Genomic DNA, 18,520 nt, shown 5'->3' with positions numbered 1-18,520 from the left:
AGTATGTTGGCAAATGCTGTAAATGTTCTTTTCTCCTTTCTCCGCTTTTCAAATAGAAAAACAAAAAGTTGGAAAACTGAACCACAGCCACCATCCTGCACGTGTTTCTCTGTATAGCTGATAACTAAATATGACACTTGAGTTGTCCTCTGTCTCCTTCTAGCTCGGTTTCCAAAGAGTCAAACACCAGCTTGAATTTTGCAAAAGATGTCGAATAATTTCTTGGAGAAAAACCAATAACTGTAAATCCATGGGAAGACATGATGCTTAATGATCCAAAAGGCTGTTGCCATGAGGTTGGGAAGAAAATTTGTTCCAATGTATAACATTGCAAGTTACCTAGTGCTTTACTTTATACATAAATTAACAGAATTGTCAACATGTATCCAAGATAAAACGAGAGTGACATGCTGACCCTCGTATTAAACCCACTGCTGTTTCCATCTATTAATCATCAGTGTAGCATCTACGCGCCTTGAAAATACTTTGCTTTTTCAGTAACCTTACTCATGAGTAATCCCAGTAAGAGAGGGGAATCGCTGAGGTGTGCAATGCTACTCGCAGAAAGGCTTAAAGGCAACCGGGTAAAATACCCGGGGTAGGAAGTATTTTGCAAAGCACCCCGTACTCTGTATAGGTAAGCCAGCGGTTTGAGTACGGGCAAAATTTTGGCCAAGTTTTCAAAAGGAGGAGTTTAGAATTAGTGCCTGAATGTGTACCCTGATCCTGACAAAGCTGGTAAAAATCCACGCACCGTGAAGTCCATGGGTCCTTTGCACTTCATAAAACTGATAAACTATCCAGCTTCCAAGGATCATGCTGAAAGAGAAAATCAGGTACTTTGGCCTCTACTTCCCCCACATTTTGGGTCAGAAATGCTTTAGATCCTTTTGAAAATCCCAGACCAAATACAGGACTTTGGAATTCAACTTTTTAAGCTCTTTTTGGAAATCTTAGACTTCCATGATTTCTTCCTTCACAGTAGTTTCTCCATTAATATGGAAACAGTTCTCCAGCTAAAAAGCCTTTTGAATTCTAAATAGGTTTTCAGTGACCTGGTTCAGAGTGTTACTTGAACCAATTTTCCAGGAGCTGTATCTGGGGCATTATTTTAAAGGGACCCTACAAGAATAACACTACGGCATCTACAAATCCAGTTGCTAGAAAGCGTGATTTAAGAGATCACAGAGTAATTTTCGTTACTAAAATGGTCCTTCAAGCCTATGGGCTTGAATATCACAGAGAGAACTGCTGTTTCAAAATGCATACATATATTTGTATAACATATTCCTTTCCATTCAAAGCTCAGTAAGCCAGAGCACTGATTAGTACCTTTCTTCACAATAAATAGTCCATAGTTTCTTACCTAAACAGGACGTTTTGTCTGCAGAAAGATAATGCCCCGGATGACACTCGCATTTTACAATTCCTCTCTCATGTTGACAGATTTGTGAGCATCCTCCATTCCCACTTGTGCAGGGGTCTATCACTGAAACCAATTAGAGCACCCTGTCAACCTAAAGGTCACGGTTTCGTCTGAAAATGGTCCTACCTGCCATCGTTACAACGAACAACGAGGATTACTGTAGCTGTAAGAGATTAGACTGCAAAAAAAAAAAAAAGAATATTTGACAGAATCTGTTGTATAGTAAAGCTGTTGTTTTTCTGTCTGCTATTTTCTCCCGGGCGGGACAGCATTTTTCATAGAGTGCCAGCAACGCTTTAAAACAGCGGGAAACTGGGCTCGTATTACACCTTGGAAGTAGGACAAGAAAAGTACATTTTATTCTTTTTTTTTTGCCATAACCGAGCAGATTTCAAGAGTTGCTCTAAACAATAGCAATTAGCACTCCAATATGTGTGAACCCATAAACACATACAACGGTGGAGTTCGCCACAGAACAATGTGTATTTAAAAGTCTCTAGAGGAAATAAATGCTGAAGAGCCCCAAAAGACCTCCTTCAGTCTAAAAACATATGCCATTCATGTTGTACATCAGGATTTTTTCCTTTTTTTTTTTTTTTTGAACAATAACATACCATTTCAAGGATAAACCGCTCGCAGTGGCAAGTAGTCAGAAACACTGTTTATAAAATGTCTGCAGAAATCTCCACCTCAAAGATTTCACTGTGGTTTATGGGTTTATTTCAGGAACGCATACCTGCCGGAAGTCTCCTGATTTATTTTCCCAAATGAAGACTGTGCAAACACCAAAATAGACCTACTAGGACTATTGGGACAGTCTGATTTGAGTTAAGAGTCAGAGTTTTCGTGCCACAATCTGGTATTCTGCACAAGGCTGAGGTTTCAGTTTGGAGGACTAGTTACACGAACGTGCTGGTTAACAACATTACGTAGGTAAATTTGGAGGACGGCTTTGAAAATGCGTCCTCTACAGTTCTGCTTAGTTTCAAATAAAGCTTTTTGAAAGTTAAGTCTATTACGTCACAATTCAAGGCCTAATTCAGTTTTTGCATTTTACTAATTATTGTCCAATTTGAGACACTTGACCAGTGTTACTCACTCGCCTCCAGCCCGACATCTCCTTCAGTGGCCATCTCAAGCTCTGTACAAGCCAACTTCTACCAGGGCACCAGGAAGAAAGTCAACAGCAGTTCAAGAGCCCTGGCAGCGGAGTCAGGGTTTTGGTAACCCTGGGGAAAGGCTGAAGGTGTTTTCCTCTAGACCTTTGCTGCTTTGCTCTTCCAGCGGCTAACCACCTACATATATACAGCTATGCAGGAGAAGGGAGGAGGAGAGAAAGACCTCTATTTTATATAGATACATTTACATATAGGGTGGTTTTTTTCATTTCCACCAGTTTTTATTTTTCTTCGTAGCCAGTGGCACGTTGTGCCACCATTTGGCAAAGAAGGGTGTCCCCCCCGAACACCTTCATATTCCCGCTTTTCACCTCCTGCCACCTCAAGAACATAACTGCTCAAGGCTGCGGGCTGAGAGTTTGACTTGACAGTATTAAAATAAAGAAGCAGAAAATCACTGTTAAGGATGTAGAACTGAAATTTTCTGTTGGACTTCCAACACGATAGGTTGCAAATAGGTTTCCAAGGGACAGCAGCACTTCATCCTACGTGACACTTTCAAGCCTGACAGCTTGGCTCTGCAGTTTGACAATTTGCGGTCTACAAAGGATTTAGCTTCAAGCAAGAACTCGTTCCTTGCTGATATGAAATACTGAGTTATTTGCTGATTCTTTTTCCATTTGGTTAAATTAAATGAAATCACTATCAAACAGCATCTGCTAAACCTGCATATTATAAAGGTTTTCAGAGCATCTGAAGCTTTCATTTAAGAACGATTACAGCATAGAGTAAAACTTGTAATACTCCTTGACATGACAACAAGCAAACAACAAATTATAGGGTAGATGTTAGTAAAACATAGTAATTTGAATAAAGATAGCAGCCTTGGAAGTCCTTAGACACGATAAAAGTTTTTAAAAGAGAGATCTTCAGGACATAAGGCAACCACTGATTGACTTGTTTTCTAGGGACATATTTGTTCCTTCCTATTAGAGGCAGGTTTCAGGAAAAGCTAAAAATAACTCTTTGGTGTTCTTTTTCCTACGCATTTGGCTCTTACTGTTTGACTTAATAACTACAGTGGATAACAGACTCCATCCTACGAAGCTCTATTCCAAGCTGTTAAACACTATAGCAAAAAATTTACTGGAACTGTTTCATTTCCTGGCTGTCCCAGGACATCCAGGAACCTCATCTGAAAAAGTCATGGTGATGCAGTGATCCGGGATGGCAGCAATGTTCTCGGTGAAGTGTGAGTATGGGCTCTGCGTGTGCTGTGGACCTTCCAGACCTTTACTGCAAGGTTAGAAAGAACAGGGTCTCCAGTCCTATCCACCATGAGCTCTAGAGCACCTAAAGAAAGAAAGTCGGGCCTTATCAAGTGAATTTTCTTGCTTGCAGCAACCATGACTTTCCACTGGAGAAAATATGAAGCAGTAAAGGAGTACAATTTCCTTCTCATGGCAGGGAAGGTTAGAGGTGGAAATAGCATTGACTTGTAGAAGGGAAACTCAAAGTAGCTTGAGAAAGATGTTTGCTCTTGCCACTCCTGGATAACCCAATGGAGACTTCATTCTAGCACACATCCTGCATAGCCCATTCTCTTATACGAGTATCACAAGCACTGCTGACCACACCTATACGTACCTCACCCCTGGAGGAGCTATCTCACCACTTCGTCTGATGTCACACCACTCCATCCTGAAGGCTGCACCATCCTGCTAGGTTCGAGTGTTTCTGTACAGCCTTTCAGGGCTACGGGCCTCAGCATTAGCTCCCAAGCAGTCTGTGAGGATGACTCCACACCTGCAGCACAGCTACACCTGCCGCAGCAAATACGCTTATGACGCTGCCAAACTAGCACTAGCAGCATTTCTAGTTGGAAATGAAAAGCAGCCAGGCTCACCTCCGCCCACCTTTTCTACTTAAAGCACCCTTAATTGCCAACCCAAATGTATTCATCGCCACTTTATGCTCATTTGTTCCTGTAAAAACCTTGTCCATCATCTTAACTAGCACTTTTCTCTCTCAAGTGTTTTTGCACTAAGGTGTTTATGGGAGAAAAGCATCCTGCTCGGTCTTCATTCTAACAGCTGAGCTCCCCTTGCCAGACAGATTCTCCTTCCTCTGACCACATCTGCCCTCCTCGGGGGTTTGTGCTATGATATTTTGATTTACATCACCCTGAACGCAGGTAACCAGGCATAGATGAGAACTCCAGATAAGGTCTCACCCGCAGACAAAGCTGACCTTGCCCCTTCTCCGCTGTTCAGTAATTACTGGCTGGTGACGAACTGCTGCTGCCTTCGGTGTGTGTCTGACCCTCATCAGCCCCACGATGCGAGGGAGCGAATGGCCGCAGCTGCCCGTGCAGTGACAAAACCTCACCAATTAGGGTACCCAGCCTGCTCGTTTTGCTGCTAAGCTGAGCCAGAGCATGAAGGTTTTAACTGCTCCATGACCACCCAAGGGACAACTCCCACCCAACTCAGCATCGCCACACTTAGACCCTGCCGTTCCAACCTCTGTCCCACCACACCACCATAAAACAGAACACCAAGAAGTTTTACACAGGGGTCTGAATGTCAATCTGGCTTGGCCAAGGACATCTTAAGTGCCAGAGGCAGTGGAAGAGCCACGAGAGGTCCAGAAACGGGCTGGAGAACAGTGGAGGAAGGTCTCTGACACCCTCTCCCCACTAATGCTCTCCTTTTCCGATTCTTTCTGTCAGTCTCCGGGACAAACCGTGGCCACTCCGTGAGAGAAGGAGGAGAGGCGAGCTGGCTGCGGATGCTCGCTGAGGCGCAGTGCGTCCAGGCTCTGTGGAGGGCAGGACCTGGGGAGGCCAAAACCAAAGGCCAAGTGCTCGCTGCACACAGCATGAGTTGGAGGCAAGCTGAACAGCAGGATTTACTTACACTTTATACACAGCATATAAAATCTCCAAGCAGAAGAGGAGCCATATGGAAACGGTTTTGTGACAGGAATTTTAGTGCAATAAATCCATAAATTTGGCCCAATCTTTCTCTGGCATATTCAAGGGTACCACGTGTGCACGCTTGTGTTGGGGAAGGGGGGCTTGCCTTAAAAACTGATGAATATGTTAAGATACATGAGGAAAAAAAACCACGAAAAACCAACGATCAAACCCAAAGGTAGTATTTCTGTTCTGCTTGTGACAGTGTTTGCTCAGAAACCTGAAGGGGAGGATGAATGAATCAGACTGCCATTAGGAGCAACGTAAGCCAAAAGCAGATAAAGAAAAGGCTTTATGTAGAATAAAACATGGCATACAGGCCAAGTCTATATAACAACGAACGACGAATAATAAGATGTTAGAATTAAACCACGATTAAGTTCCTAGACTATGTCATCACCATCAGTGTGCAACGAACAGCCAGGAGTCTACAAGGCCAAAATCTTGTTCGAAGTTGTGAATCAACGTGAACTTCACACCTCAAACACGTGTCACTTTAATCCGGTTAATAAGCGATTCCTGAAGCTGCTTTTGGCAAGCAGGGTGAAATATGAATGAATACAGCGACCCAAAGCACTGTCCCGGGGTCTTTTAAATTGCCTTTAATGTGTGTCTCCGGGCAGGTAGCGCAGGACTTACCTTCACAGGATTTGCCATCCCTCTTCAGCTGGTAGCCGGGCTGGCACTGGCACTTGTAGCGGTCTTCACCGAGCTGAACGCACTCCTGCTCGCAGCCCCCCTTGTTCACACTGCAGGAACTGACGGCTGGAGTCAAGGAAGCATTGAAGGAACGCATGTCAACAACCCAAGAAACTTATTTCCTATTTTAAATACATAAATGACAGTACAAGTACACAAACCTCGACAAACAGCTTTCATAAAATGCACCTGTCCCCACCCCCTGCGTGATGACTCCCCCTTGATTTCACGGCGCTTGTTTGACACAGCGTCCCACGTCGGCGAAAGCCCGTGATTCCAGCGAGAGGCAGGTGAGATCTAAGAGCTGTGATGCTGACTGAAGTGCAGCCACCCTTTGATCTGACAGCAGCAGAGCGCTCGGCAATCCACTGAGGTAAGGAGGAAAAAAAACCCAGAGCGGCCCCACTGGCACTTGCCCGTTGTTGTTTTTTTTGTTTCTGTCCTACCATTGATTAAAAAAAAAAGAATAGTCATCTTTCAGGCTGATTTCCTCAGCCTCACGCATTGGAAGCTGCAAATGACAGGAGTGACAAGCTCCGCAGGACACTTACAAAGTAAACCACAAGGAACAAGAGGCTCTTTAGTACATCTCTACAGATGCTTCTTCTTTTACCCAGGCAAATTAATATTCTTTTTTTGTTCAACATATATCCCCAGCCTCTGGAGAAACATTTCTCCTCTTGCCAAAATACGTTAACACACACCCACACCTATTCGCACGCTGCATATAAAAATAAGATGGGATCATTTGAACCTGTTGTTGTGCTGTACGTATGTACGTGTGAGTGTGCGCGTGGCTGCAGCTATATATATTTTAACAGCAGGGAAGTATTATGTTCTCCCTGAGGAGCTGGGAAGACTATTTGGTCCTTCATGGAAGGCAGGAAACTCTGGACCCAATGAAGTCAGCAAAGAGCTTTGCTATTAATTTTAGGAATATTAATATTAATTAATTTATCTGTAATAGACGTTAAGAAAACAATAGCCACACAAAAGCTGCTGTAGGACGCATTTCACCCTGTGCTACCAATTACCAAATGCTTAGTTTGTACAGTCAAATATGTGCTGGAAAGACAAAAAGAAAAGCAGGTGTTTACATTGTCACAGGTAGGTACACAGCAGTAGCCAGGAAACACCTCGCTGACCACCAGACCCGATCTCCACCTGCGCCTGCAAACCGCCCGCCCGGTCACCCATTGAACTTGAAAGCAGCTCGATTTCTACATGGGACGCAGCAGACCTGACACGCTCAAAGCTTCCTGCTTGCTCCACATTTGTATCCTAAGACCTGCTCTTCAGCAAGAATATTCAAATAAGGTGAAAATACTTCAGAACACAAAAAACACCTTAAATCGCCTCCAAGATGGAACGTACATCTTGACTTTTTTTAAAGTGCCATTTCTCCCTCTTTTTCTGGGCATAAGCCAATTTGGATGTAAGGGGAGATAAGAAGCAACCCGTCGTACCGAGAATGTTGGAGGCTTCAAAGGCAGAAGGGGACGGGGGTGAACTTGCCCCGGCGTGGCCGTGTAGCCCCGACCGACACCGGGCTGTGCCGGTGGCTGGGGAACGAGGGATTACTCCGGAGCCACCGCCGCTGCCAGGTTTATCACGCCTGCTGCCGAGGCACAGGCTACGTGCGAGGAGGTGCCAGACTGAATGAGAAGAGCCGCTGGGGAAGGAACAGGACGAATTGTGCTGCCAGGCGCCGGCAATGTATCTTCGATCAGAAAAGGGGAGTGACTCGGCATGCCACGAGTCTAATTCCACTTTTTGTAACCGGGCTTGTGGCTGGAGGCCTGAGCACGTGCATGGGGCTCAAGGCAGAAATACGGCATGCCCGCCGCTTTCAAAGGTTTACTCTTGGGGTTTGGTAGAAAACCAGCCCCGGTGTCGAGTCCTGAGAGGCACAGCTGGGGATAACGTCTGGCGATGCCGAGCGAGGGAGGCAACATCGCAGGAAGGGGGACGGCAGTGGGAGGCATCAGGAAAGTTGTCAGGAAAGACAACAATCTGCTGATGGTTGAGAAATATACATTTCTCAACCCATTATTTTTTTTCAAAAATGCTCATATTTGTACAAAACCCACTGAATATGAAGCCACAGGTAGATGTATACATAGCAACCATGGGGTTAGAACACACAAACCTATGTTTTCCGTCACCTTAAGACAACCTTATCAATGACAAGAAATGTAACTTCAGACATACTGTACTTATGTGGAAAAGCATAGATTATAGATTTGTAGAGGTATTTTCTTTGCTACTTCCTCTATTAAGAGCCTTAGTGTGCGAAAGTCTCCATAAAAACCCGCATCTCAACAGCTTTTCTACATAAGGCAGACATCAAAGATAACAGCTGGCACCAGCGATGAACCGGGCTCTAAAGACCGTACTCTGCTTTCACTTCTAGGAGTTCAAATGAAAATAAATTCCAGTGAAGACAATGAATGAACATGAATCCAAAAACACAGCCTGATACTACAATAAACATGTTCTCTGTCTGAGTTTTTGCTTTCCAGACAACAGTCGGTTAAACTTTAATGAAGTTAAATTTATTACATTAACATAATCAAGGCATTAAAAACAAAACAAAAAAAAATTGGACGGTGCTACTTTTGGTTATTCTAATTACCTAATTTGTAGTGAATGTTCAGTCTGGCACATATACGTAAAAATGAAGTCAATATTAAGCAAAATTTGTGGGACCAAAAAGCTAAGAAAGAAAAGGAGCATTGAAAAAGATAGGATTCTGGAATGGCAGAAAGTATCAGAGATCATTCAAAGGTTTCAAGAAGAAAGTATCTTAGTTTCATTGAACAAGTCAACCCATTTTAGAGGTTGTTTGCTTTAGAGTACGAGCATAAGTTTCTAATGAGAGTAGAAGGAACGACAAACAAGAAATAGATTTCTTCAAACCATCTTCTTTTGAGGCTCATGCTAGCGATGGAGGGACGGACCACCAGCGGTGAGTCAGGATCCCAAACACACTGTGATGATGTGGTAGGAGGACTGGACTCACTGGAAAGAGCTTGTGACAGAAGTTCAGTAACCTTTCATGCAATCACACCAGAAAGCAGCTTATCCCAGGTTTTTGACTCTTCAGTTGTAGACTGAATATCTTATAAAATGACAGATCCACTTCCTTATGTATGGGAGACTTGCAAGCCATCCAGGCTGCAAAATCTGCTTCCCCTCAAGTGATTTTGGCACTTTTGCTCCCAGAAACGTAAGGTTGCCAAAAAGAAAAAAGACAACATGGAAAGAATGAACATAACAGAAATCTGGGCTGGGTTCGTCTGAAAAGCCTGTCTAAAGGGATGCTTGTTTCTTATTTCTGCAGCTGAGATGATCACCTTCCATAAACAGCTCATTTCCAGACCGTAGTCCCTTGTTATTCTTAGACGTGGGAGAGATCGTTACATCCTCTAAAATATCAACGGAGAAATATTATTGCTAATGCAAGCCCTATTTGAAACGCTAGATGTTCTCCTTAGCTGCCCTAGGGCAAAAGAGATGTGCATTATTGGGTTTACTTCTTGATCGGATGGGTGCTCAAAACTGAACGTATAAACTGGTGCAGCAAGAGGCAACTCTCCATCCTCAGTGGTCAGTGCCCAAATCTCGATGCTAAGCACTCCTGGATTGCTGGTTTATATGAAATGCTTCTCTCTGTCCTCATCAATTAGTAACTGTCTTGTCCTCCAATGCATGAGAACTTATTATATCCGTTTATTTTGGTGTCTTGTCTGAACAGCTGAAACAGAACTCAATATCCTCCGCTCAGTATTGCGCATATCCATTATCATGATGGCAGTTCTCTCTGAAACTTACTCCTGTCTCTCGTCTTAGGATTTATTCCTCTTTCTCCTCGATAATTTCTGAGATACTGCAAACAGAACTGAACATTGTATTAAGTATTTTTAATAACTTCTTGTGAATTTGTCAAATGAAAACTCTCTTTCTGATAACATTCATAGCTAGGACAACTCCAAACTGAGCCTTCTTGACTATTTATGCCATGAGAAAACTATACTATTCTCTGCCCACAGAAAGTTTTACGTATTACACAGGTAAATCCGTTTAATCACAACAATGTCTACTTTTTGTGTTTATCATTCCATTCTCTAATTCTTTTATGCCCAAAGCCACTTTAGTCCCTGTTTTGTATAAAATTCTCTCTCCCCAACAGTTGAAAATAAGACTATTCATGGAGGGTAACGTAACTCAAACATCACACCTTTCACTTCTGGGTCCTCCCTGGTCAGATCTGATCAGAGCGCGATGAATTTTCTTTGAATTCACACAAACCCACTTGTATTTCAAGTTAAATATGAACCATTCTGCTTTCACATTAATTTTTTCTCTCACGCTAGTGTTTCCTTACCCATTCCTTCTCCAACTAAGATAATCGAGAAAAGATTGAGACTTCACTGTTTTTAATTGCAGTCAGCACTGAGAGTCTCTGTATGTGGTAAAACCAACATACCTAAAAGGGTAGTTTCTTTAAATAAAAAACATTATTCCTGCAGTTTGAACACTGGTACGTCTTGTGCTCTAGTTGTATCGGTAAATTGATCGCTGTGATAATACCAGAAATGACTGATGACATATTTGGCTGATGTTAAGCACAACCAAGGGACTTTGCGCAAGAACCCAGACAATGGCCAAACTGTGAGTGAACTAATTCTGCAGATGTGGTCCGACCATACTCGACTGTTCTTCTCATATTACCTGAAATCAGGCTTAACAATTTAAACAAATGACATCCTTTTCTTCTTCACAAATTACAGGACATTTTAATCCTTTCTGCAGAATCCAACGACTTGATTTTTGTACTGATTTAAATGCAACACAAGGACCGTGTATATATATTTTATTTTTTTTTTATTTTTTTAGCAACATGCAGAATTAACTCTGCCTGTCTTGTTTCAGAGCTCAGAGTACAACCAGAGAAACCCAGGGTTTATTTTTAATGGCAGAGCTGCTAATTGCCTCCATAAGCACAGCAATGGGCGTCGCGTCACGGGCTGAACTGTCGAGCTCCTTGGTGCTCTCATTTACGTGAGCATATGTAGGGTAACTCCATATGTGTAAATCAGTGGCTTTTCACCGAAATCTGAAAAACAGGGATCCTTTGGGACCATATCCCCTCTTCCTACTGTTTTCTAATGTTTCTTGGAATGGGATTTATCTGACCAACAGCAGACGTCTGTCAGCACAACTGCAAGCATCGTTCAGGTTAGCACCGCAGTTGCCCAGATGAGACCTGCAGCTGGCCCGTGCTCTGTGTTTCATGTCAGCAGAAAGAGGAACACATCCACAAGCAAGAATTCATGAACTGAAGATCTTCAATACGGGAGATTTAAAACTCACTTAAACAAAGGTAACTTCTTTTGCTGTTGGCTTTCATGTGTTGTCTTTTGCTTGGGTGTGCCAGAGAGGAGTACAGCACGGGTTTTGTGGCTGAGCAAAGCAATTTCGGCATCAGTTGTACCAGAGATGTTACCAGCAGGACTGCAGCGGATGAAGATGTATCCCTGACGTACAGGAGCAGTGCAACCTTTTAAAGACCAATATAGACAAAGGAATGGACCAAAGGGCATAGGAACACTGTGGGAACCTATAGCACCCTAATTATCAGCCCACAGCATGAGCAGAATCTCAGGAAAAGTGCTCAAAACTCTCAGCTTCACATGCACGGGCACCTCCTGCACGAGCTAAAAGGATTAGCACAAACTAAACATTCACATAACGTGCCTTGGAGGAGAGTTTTCAGCCCATCCCATGCACACTTCTCACTGTGCCCAATAACTAAAATGTAAAACAGACCCAACAGGCAAATCTGCATTACTGTTTTCCCTAAAAAACTCAACATACAGCAAAAGCTGAAGAGAAGAGACAAAGGCAGGGCTGCTTCTCTTCGCACACTCTCTGAAAACCAGAGGAGGCCTCTGAGCACAAACTTAGATATTGCATTAGCCTTTTAGAGCTCCCTCTCCATCCACCAGTCCACAGCACCATATTCTCAAATGCATCTTTGTAATTCACAAATTTGGCCTCTGCTCTGGATCCTCCCGAGGGGATTTTCTGCTCTGCTCACTGTAGCGTAGTCGCAGAGATTTTACCTCGTCATCTCACCCCTCGACCCACTTAATGAAATCCTCCTGCCTCTGCTTATGCCACCACCCAGGAAAGCCTACAGTGTCGCAGCCTGGGCAGTCTGACGGAGATGCTCACCTGCTGTAACGTTAAACCCAAGTTCAGGGTGGCAACCACAAGCTTTTATTTTGTCTTCATCACTGAAGACACAAGCTGAGTTTTGGGACTGCTTGGTTGGAAGCACAGCGTTCCGCCAGGCACCCACGGGCAGGAGATCTCACTATCCACTGTTCGAACCTCTTCAGCAAATACAGGCAAAAAGACTATGGAAGAGGAAGAATAATGGGGGCAGAAAAGTCCAGGGCACGGCTGCAACATGCAGGGAGGTGTGACGCCAAAAAAAAAAAACCACGTTCAGAATTGGAAAAACATTTTCATTGGAAATGAAGACACCATGTTTCTTTGGCATCAAAAACATTGCTGCAAAACAAAAGAAAGTTTCACAAGATTGCATCACAGAAACATGGGACACCGTCACTGCTTTGTTCACACACACACACAAAAAAATGGAACAGATTTGGAAATACCTGAATTCTCACAAGCTGCTGGAACTGGAAGGGATAACGAAATCCTTTGTGAATTACTCAAAACTCAGCCTGAGGAATTCTACAAACCTTTAACTGAAGCAACAACAGGTTTGGCAGGGAAAAAACACGTCTTGAAGTATGTGAAGTGCTTGCTAATGTTTATTTACCTATGCAAGTGCGTCCATCAGCGTGGAGCCTGTATCCCGCCCGGCACTGGCAGTGGAAGGAGCCGTGCATGTTGACACAGCCTTGCTGGCAGCCACCATTCACCACCGCACACTCGTCCACGTCTAGAGGAAGAAGGTAGACAACAAGAATTACAAGACAGCCTCAGCAAAGGCATACCCTGGTTCTCCTGGACGGCACGTAGCTCGTACATAATGCAACCATTCCACTCAGACCGGGGTTTTGTTTACTTCTCTTCCGCGCTGTAAACGGAGCAAAGAAAATTGAAATTTTATGGTGTTTTTCAAAGTTCCCGCAGGCGCTGCCTCTGCAGTCTCTACTTCTGAAGCCCTTGTTAATTGGAGTGATCTGCGACACGGCTGTTTCCTCGGGGCCAAGAGAAAAATACAGGGAAAGAATTAGGGTAAGATAGCACATCTGAGCTTGTAGGTACCACTGGTCAAACATTTGGCTTTTGTAAAAATTTGTTATATGAAGATTTCTTTTTGCATCAGGCCTTTAAATCCTATGAGCAGGTGCTTTTGAGGGTACAACTCCGTACAACTGACATAAATGGAAAAAAGCCATGCAAGGGCAGAGCCCATGCCCTCAATCAACATTACTTTTTCAACCACTGAATACACAGAGGGCTTAGACATTACACTTAAGAAGAATGATGATTTTGTGCCACGTCTTCTGTGGCTCTTGCCCCTTGGGCTTCGTTGTGTTCACCTAAACTTTCTCAGATGACCTCCCACAAAAGTGACGTAATTTCCTGATGACACCTTTTCCAAACCTAAGCAGGTATCTTTCCATATTTCACATTTTAGCGGATTACATTCAGTCAAATGAAGAGGGAAACTAGCATCAGACCAACTTGAGAACGCGGCTGCAACTTTTCAGCTGAAAATGATGGACAGTGATGGACAAAACAGATCAAGACCAGTTTAAGTAAACAGGTGGAGGTTTAAAACATACCCACGAAAGTGAATTTCCAAAAGTACCACATCAGCAGTTTATGCACCTTTTCAGCAACACTGGGCTACTGTAAATAGCATTTGATTGGCGTGTTGACACCATTACCTTAAAAATCGACACAGAAGACATTGGAAATAAGGGTCAGTTAGTCCATTTCCTGATAAAATTTCACCAGGTGGATGTTTGCCTACAATTTGTCTGTCCTTTCCTTAACAGTCCCCAGGGATTCCAATTCCACCTCCCTCCATCTCACCCAGAGGCGATGCTGGTACCAAATTATCCTGACCGCCAAAGACATTCTCTCGCTGAAGCCGAACCTCCCTCCTGCAATAGACATCCATAAAGAACCCCCCATTTCAACCTTAAAGACTCCCATTCACTTAATTGCTCTTTAGATCATGCTTTCAAATCATCTGAGGGATTTGCACACCCAAGCGGGTGTGGATGAGGAGACTGGGATTTAAAGAAATAAAGAGCGGCTGCAACGAGAGACAAGCCTGCAATTGCTGCTGCGGGAATGGGCCGGCAGCGGAGCACAACACAGCAACACAAAGAGGTTTTTTTTTTTTTTCGACCCCATATTGCACTTGAGGAAGAAGGGGGTCTGGCTTTCATATTTTCGCTGTTGATATATCTGCTTTGCATTTAGCTTTCATGGTTTACTTTTTTTTTTTTTAATGCTTTTATGTTTATTCCGCTTTAGAAAATCTAATCAAAATTAAATGAAAAAGGAAGTTTCAAAGATGACTTGGAAATGCCCAACGTCCTGGTCCTCAGGAAATGTATTTATAAAGTTAAATTTTAATACTTCACATGTGAATTTCACTCTACCTATAATGAAGTCCTGGTGTTGACTAGTGTTTAAATTCAGACCATTTGCTAATGTGTGCCACTTTTTAATCCTTCTGCTACATTTGGTGCTTTATTAGACTGCATACTATGTACATTTCCTACTGCCTGGAGACATCTGCAATACTCTTTTCTTTTAAACAGAAGTTTTGCTTTTTTTAATGTAAACAGTAAACAGAAAATGTTATTCATCTTGTTGAATTCTATACTGTTAAGAAATAGCCTGCTGAAAAATGCCAGGACGAAATCGAAACCAGGAAGCTATTTGTCTTGAGTAACATAGAAATAAAATAAGCAAAAGGGCTCAGAAAAATATAACAAGGAAGCAGCTGAACTATATAGCACACCACGTTCTAGTATTTATACTTCAATAAACTCAAATACCGGGAGCTTCAGTATATTAATTTTATAGGCTACGATCAGCTGCAGAATTTCTCTAATATACCAAATACAGTTTTAAGTTAGGCTATCAGCACTTAACAAAGGAGAAAAAAAATAGTCCAGCTAATAAAAACAAGCACTTGGAGTTAGCTCTATCGGTTAGTCTCGATTTGAACATTTAAAGAAGTGATTTGGTTTACGGAGGAGCCCTGCACCCAGCAGCTCCAGCACCCGCTGCGGCTCTTCTTTCAGCGGCACTTCCCTCGTGCTCCCACATCCCAGAAGGCCACAAGGCAATTCCATTGCTGAAAGGCAATATAATGAAATGAAAAATCAAAGGCCCTTAAATACCTGTATATATGAGCTATACCTAACCCCACCCCGAGACCCCCTGCAGCACCAGAGGCGAGATCAACCATCCAGCAACGCAACTCCACCACCACCTTCCCAGGACACCATGTCAGCAGCAGGTTCGATGACAGACGATCCCTTCTAGTCTCAAGGCTTTCCCTGCAAGATCAATACTTTAAGTGTTATATGTTGAAAGATTCCTTCACGTACTACAGATATAATCAAGAAAACTGCAACGTGCAGTCGCCTTGCAATGTCTCCTACATCTCAAGGCCAGGAAACAGCTTTGCCCCCAGTTACAGAAGAAAAATGCCTTAATTATTTTGTCTGGGGAGCAGTCTGCAAAGCAGACACTAATCTAAATGCCTGAACTGCACTTGAAAGTTTTAAAAGTCCAACCTATTTGAACATTTATATTTAAATTGCCATCCTAGGAAAGGACATCTATATCAGGCAAACAACGGCTTATGCTGTTATAGGTACAGAAGTAGCCATTTCTTTTTCTACATGGGAATAACTATAGAAATATAAAGGTATTTGAGAATTATGAAGTTACAAAAATATTCTAGAAATATAAAATCATTATATCATAATTCTAGAATATTATGGGATTATGGAAGATGGTATCTGTTTAACCATGCACTATAATTAAATTTGGATTAGTTTCTACTGCAGATCAAACTCAAACAGCTACGTGCTCAACTTTCTAAAGTTACAATTTAGGATGCTTATCTGAGTAAGCGAATTTCAAGCCATTTATGACTTGCTTATCACAAGTCAGATCGCGATGAAACCAACTGCGTTCCCACAAAACAGTGGGAGAGCAATCCGCTGGGACGAGAGGCGAGAAGCGAAATGAGAAGGGCGCGCTGGGCCAAGGCTACCTTGCGAAGGGGATTATGCTGCTGGGTGAATAGAGCAGAGTCGGGATGTGAATATCCTCCTCCTCACCTACGGAAGATTTCAGAGATGCATTTCAGTGGGATTCCCCACTGAAGGCATCTCTGCTTTCCATGCTGTCCGTACGCAGCACGTACCACCACGTAACCCAAGAACATACAGGGATTGTGTCCCCATTTACCCACTTTTCATCAGGAACTACCTGACAGGAACAACCTTATGGTCAGTCATACAAGCCAAAAGTCAATCCTACGTGTTTCCAAGATGTAAAGTATTTTAGCCACCATGACACGCACCTTTTTTAGCTCTTCATGCTGTGCGTGTGGGCCGAGTTCTGTGCATTGTGACTGCACACTGACCTCTCCTCCATCCCGAAAGGATGCACATCTCAAGTCCCAAACATGGGAACAGGGGATGGATGCAGCGTACAAACGCACAACCCGCTGCCAGCACCGTGCCCTTTCCAAGGGTAGATCCTACTGATGAAGTTACAGATTTTGAAGTTCTCTACGCCCCTGAATAGGGGCTCTGCCAGTCTTCAACAAAGTTTGCCCCCACATTGGCAACAGCACGATTTCCCTGCCCAAAATCTGTTTAAACACAGAGCTGTGTGACTGCTTGTTTGGAATTCAGGATCATCACATCAGTGGCTTTTCTCATATCGTTACCAAAGCGTTTAGGAACAGCCACGATCAATCAGTTCCTTAAAAAAAAAACCTGACAGCAGTGTTAAACACAGATAATTAGTGAACCTGCAATCACGTTTTTATGCAGGGGGAAAAAAAAAAAGCAAGATGTTGCCAGATCAATTCCCTACTAACAGACAGCTTAGCTTTTTAAACCATTAAGAAATGTAAACAACATGCAAAACTAAAACCCAAAATAAGAAATAAACAACCGTTCTGATGGCAGCAGGACTGCGCCTTCGCAGTATCCCCTCTGTTTTTGTGATCTTTCCCCCCTTTTCTGGCCATAATGCGCAAGACAGAATTGTGATTGTGAGAGGTATTTTTCAGCTCCCAGATTTCAAGTTCTCCACTTGCAACACCCCAGCGTCACTTGCAGGTGAAAGCAGGCCGCAGCCGCAGCTCCCACGCCTCCGAGCAGAGCGGAGCCGGTGCTGCCAAAGGCACTGGTGCTTCTACCGCAAACCAGGAACATCCTCAAACCTGCACATAACAAACACCTGAAGGGTCATGAGCCTCCAAAGGGACTCAGAAATGTTTGTCCCTGTTTTAACCACTGGAAGGGCACTTCATGCAATCCTCTTCGCTTTAAATTCTTTTTTTTTTCCAAGGAACCCGTCTAGCAATTTCTGCAGTGCCTTCTCCCACCATCAGTGCATGACTCCCTCTCCTACAGGTCTGCAATGACGCATAGTATCATAGAGTCGTCTAGGTTGGAAGGGACCTTTAAGATCATCAAGTCCAACCATTACCCTAACACTGCCAAACCCACCACTAAACCATGTCCCTCAGCACCACGTCTGCCCTCTGTAGCCATACACATATATTTGGGCTCTGGTGCAAGACAACTGCCACTTCAGATATCAAAGTGCCCGCAGGTCTGCTTTTCTTTCTAATTCAATTTATGTTTTAAAGCACTGCATTCCTCACAAAGTCATTATTTGCAACTTTTATCACTTTTCACGTGCCTTCCTTCTGCACACACGTGTGCAGCTGCTCTGAAAGTACAAGATGAAACGGTCTTCTAATAATAACTTTATTGCACGCTTTTCCTGCTTGCACATTTTTAGTAAAATGAAAGGTATAAGGCTATTTAAAATACAGCCTCTACTGCAGACCCGAGTTCCCTTCCTTGGTCTGGCCAAGTCAACGACGGCACAAACATTTTGAGAATACCAAACAGAAAGAGAGATGATGTGCCAAGGGTCTCCCAGGGATGGAATTCACATCAAGGACACTTTGTCAAGGGCACCACATGAGGTCTAAGCAGGCCCAGGGTGGCAGAGCAAGGCTTCCCTCCC

The 18,520-nt window shown here is 43.3% G+C and overlaps 1 protein-coding gene across 10 annotated transcripts in view; it reads right to left on the bottom strand.

The window, feature by feature from the left end:
- LOC134517069 (multiple epidermal growth factor-like domains protein 6) overlaps positions 1–18,520 on the bottom strand; it is a 213,835-nt gene that overhangs the window by 62,344 nt on the left and 132,971 nt on the right. For all 10 annotated transcript variants that reach the window (XR_010071548.1, XR_010071547.1, XM_063338172.1 and 7 more), the window contains 2 exons: positions 13,077–13,199; positions 6,161–6,286 (listed from right to left, as the gene is read on the bottom strand). Coding sequence is in view for 8 of the 10 variants with exons in the window: in XM_063338172.1 (XP_063194242.1) it covers positions 6,161–6,286; positions 13,077–13,199 (249 nt within the window). In the remaining 2 variants the exon portion in view is untranslated. The remainder of the gene's footprint in view (positions 1–6,160; positions 6,287–13,076; positions 13,200–18,520) is intronic.

This window comes from Chroicocephalus ridibundus, chromosome 6 (assembly GCF_963924245.1).
Source record: "Chroicocephalus ridibundus chromosome 6, bChrRid1.1, whole genome shotgun sequence".
NCBI classification, from domain to species: domain Eukaryota; kingdom Metazoa; phylum Chordata; class Aves; order Charadriiformes; family Laridae; genus Chroicocephalus; species Chroicocephalus ridibundus.
This window is presented reverse-complemented; position numbering and strand designations above follow the sequence as displayed.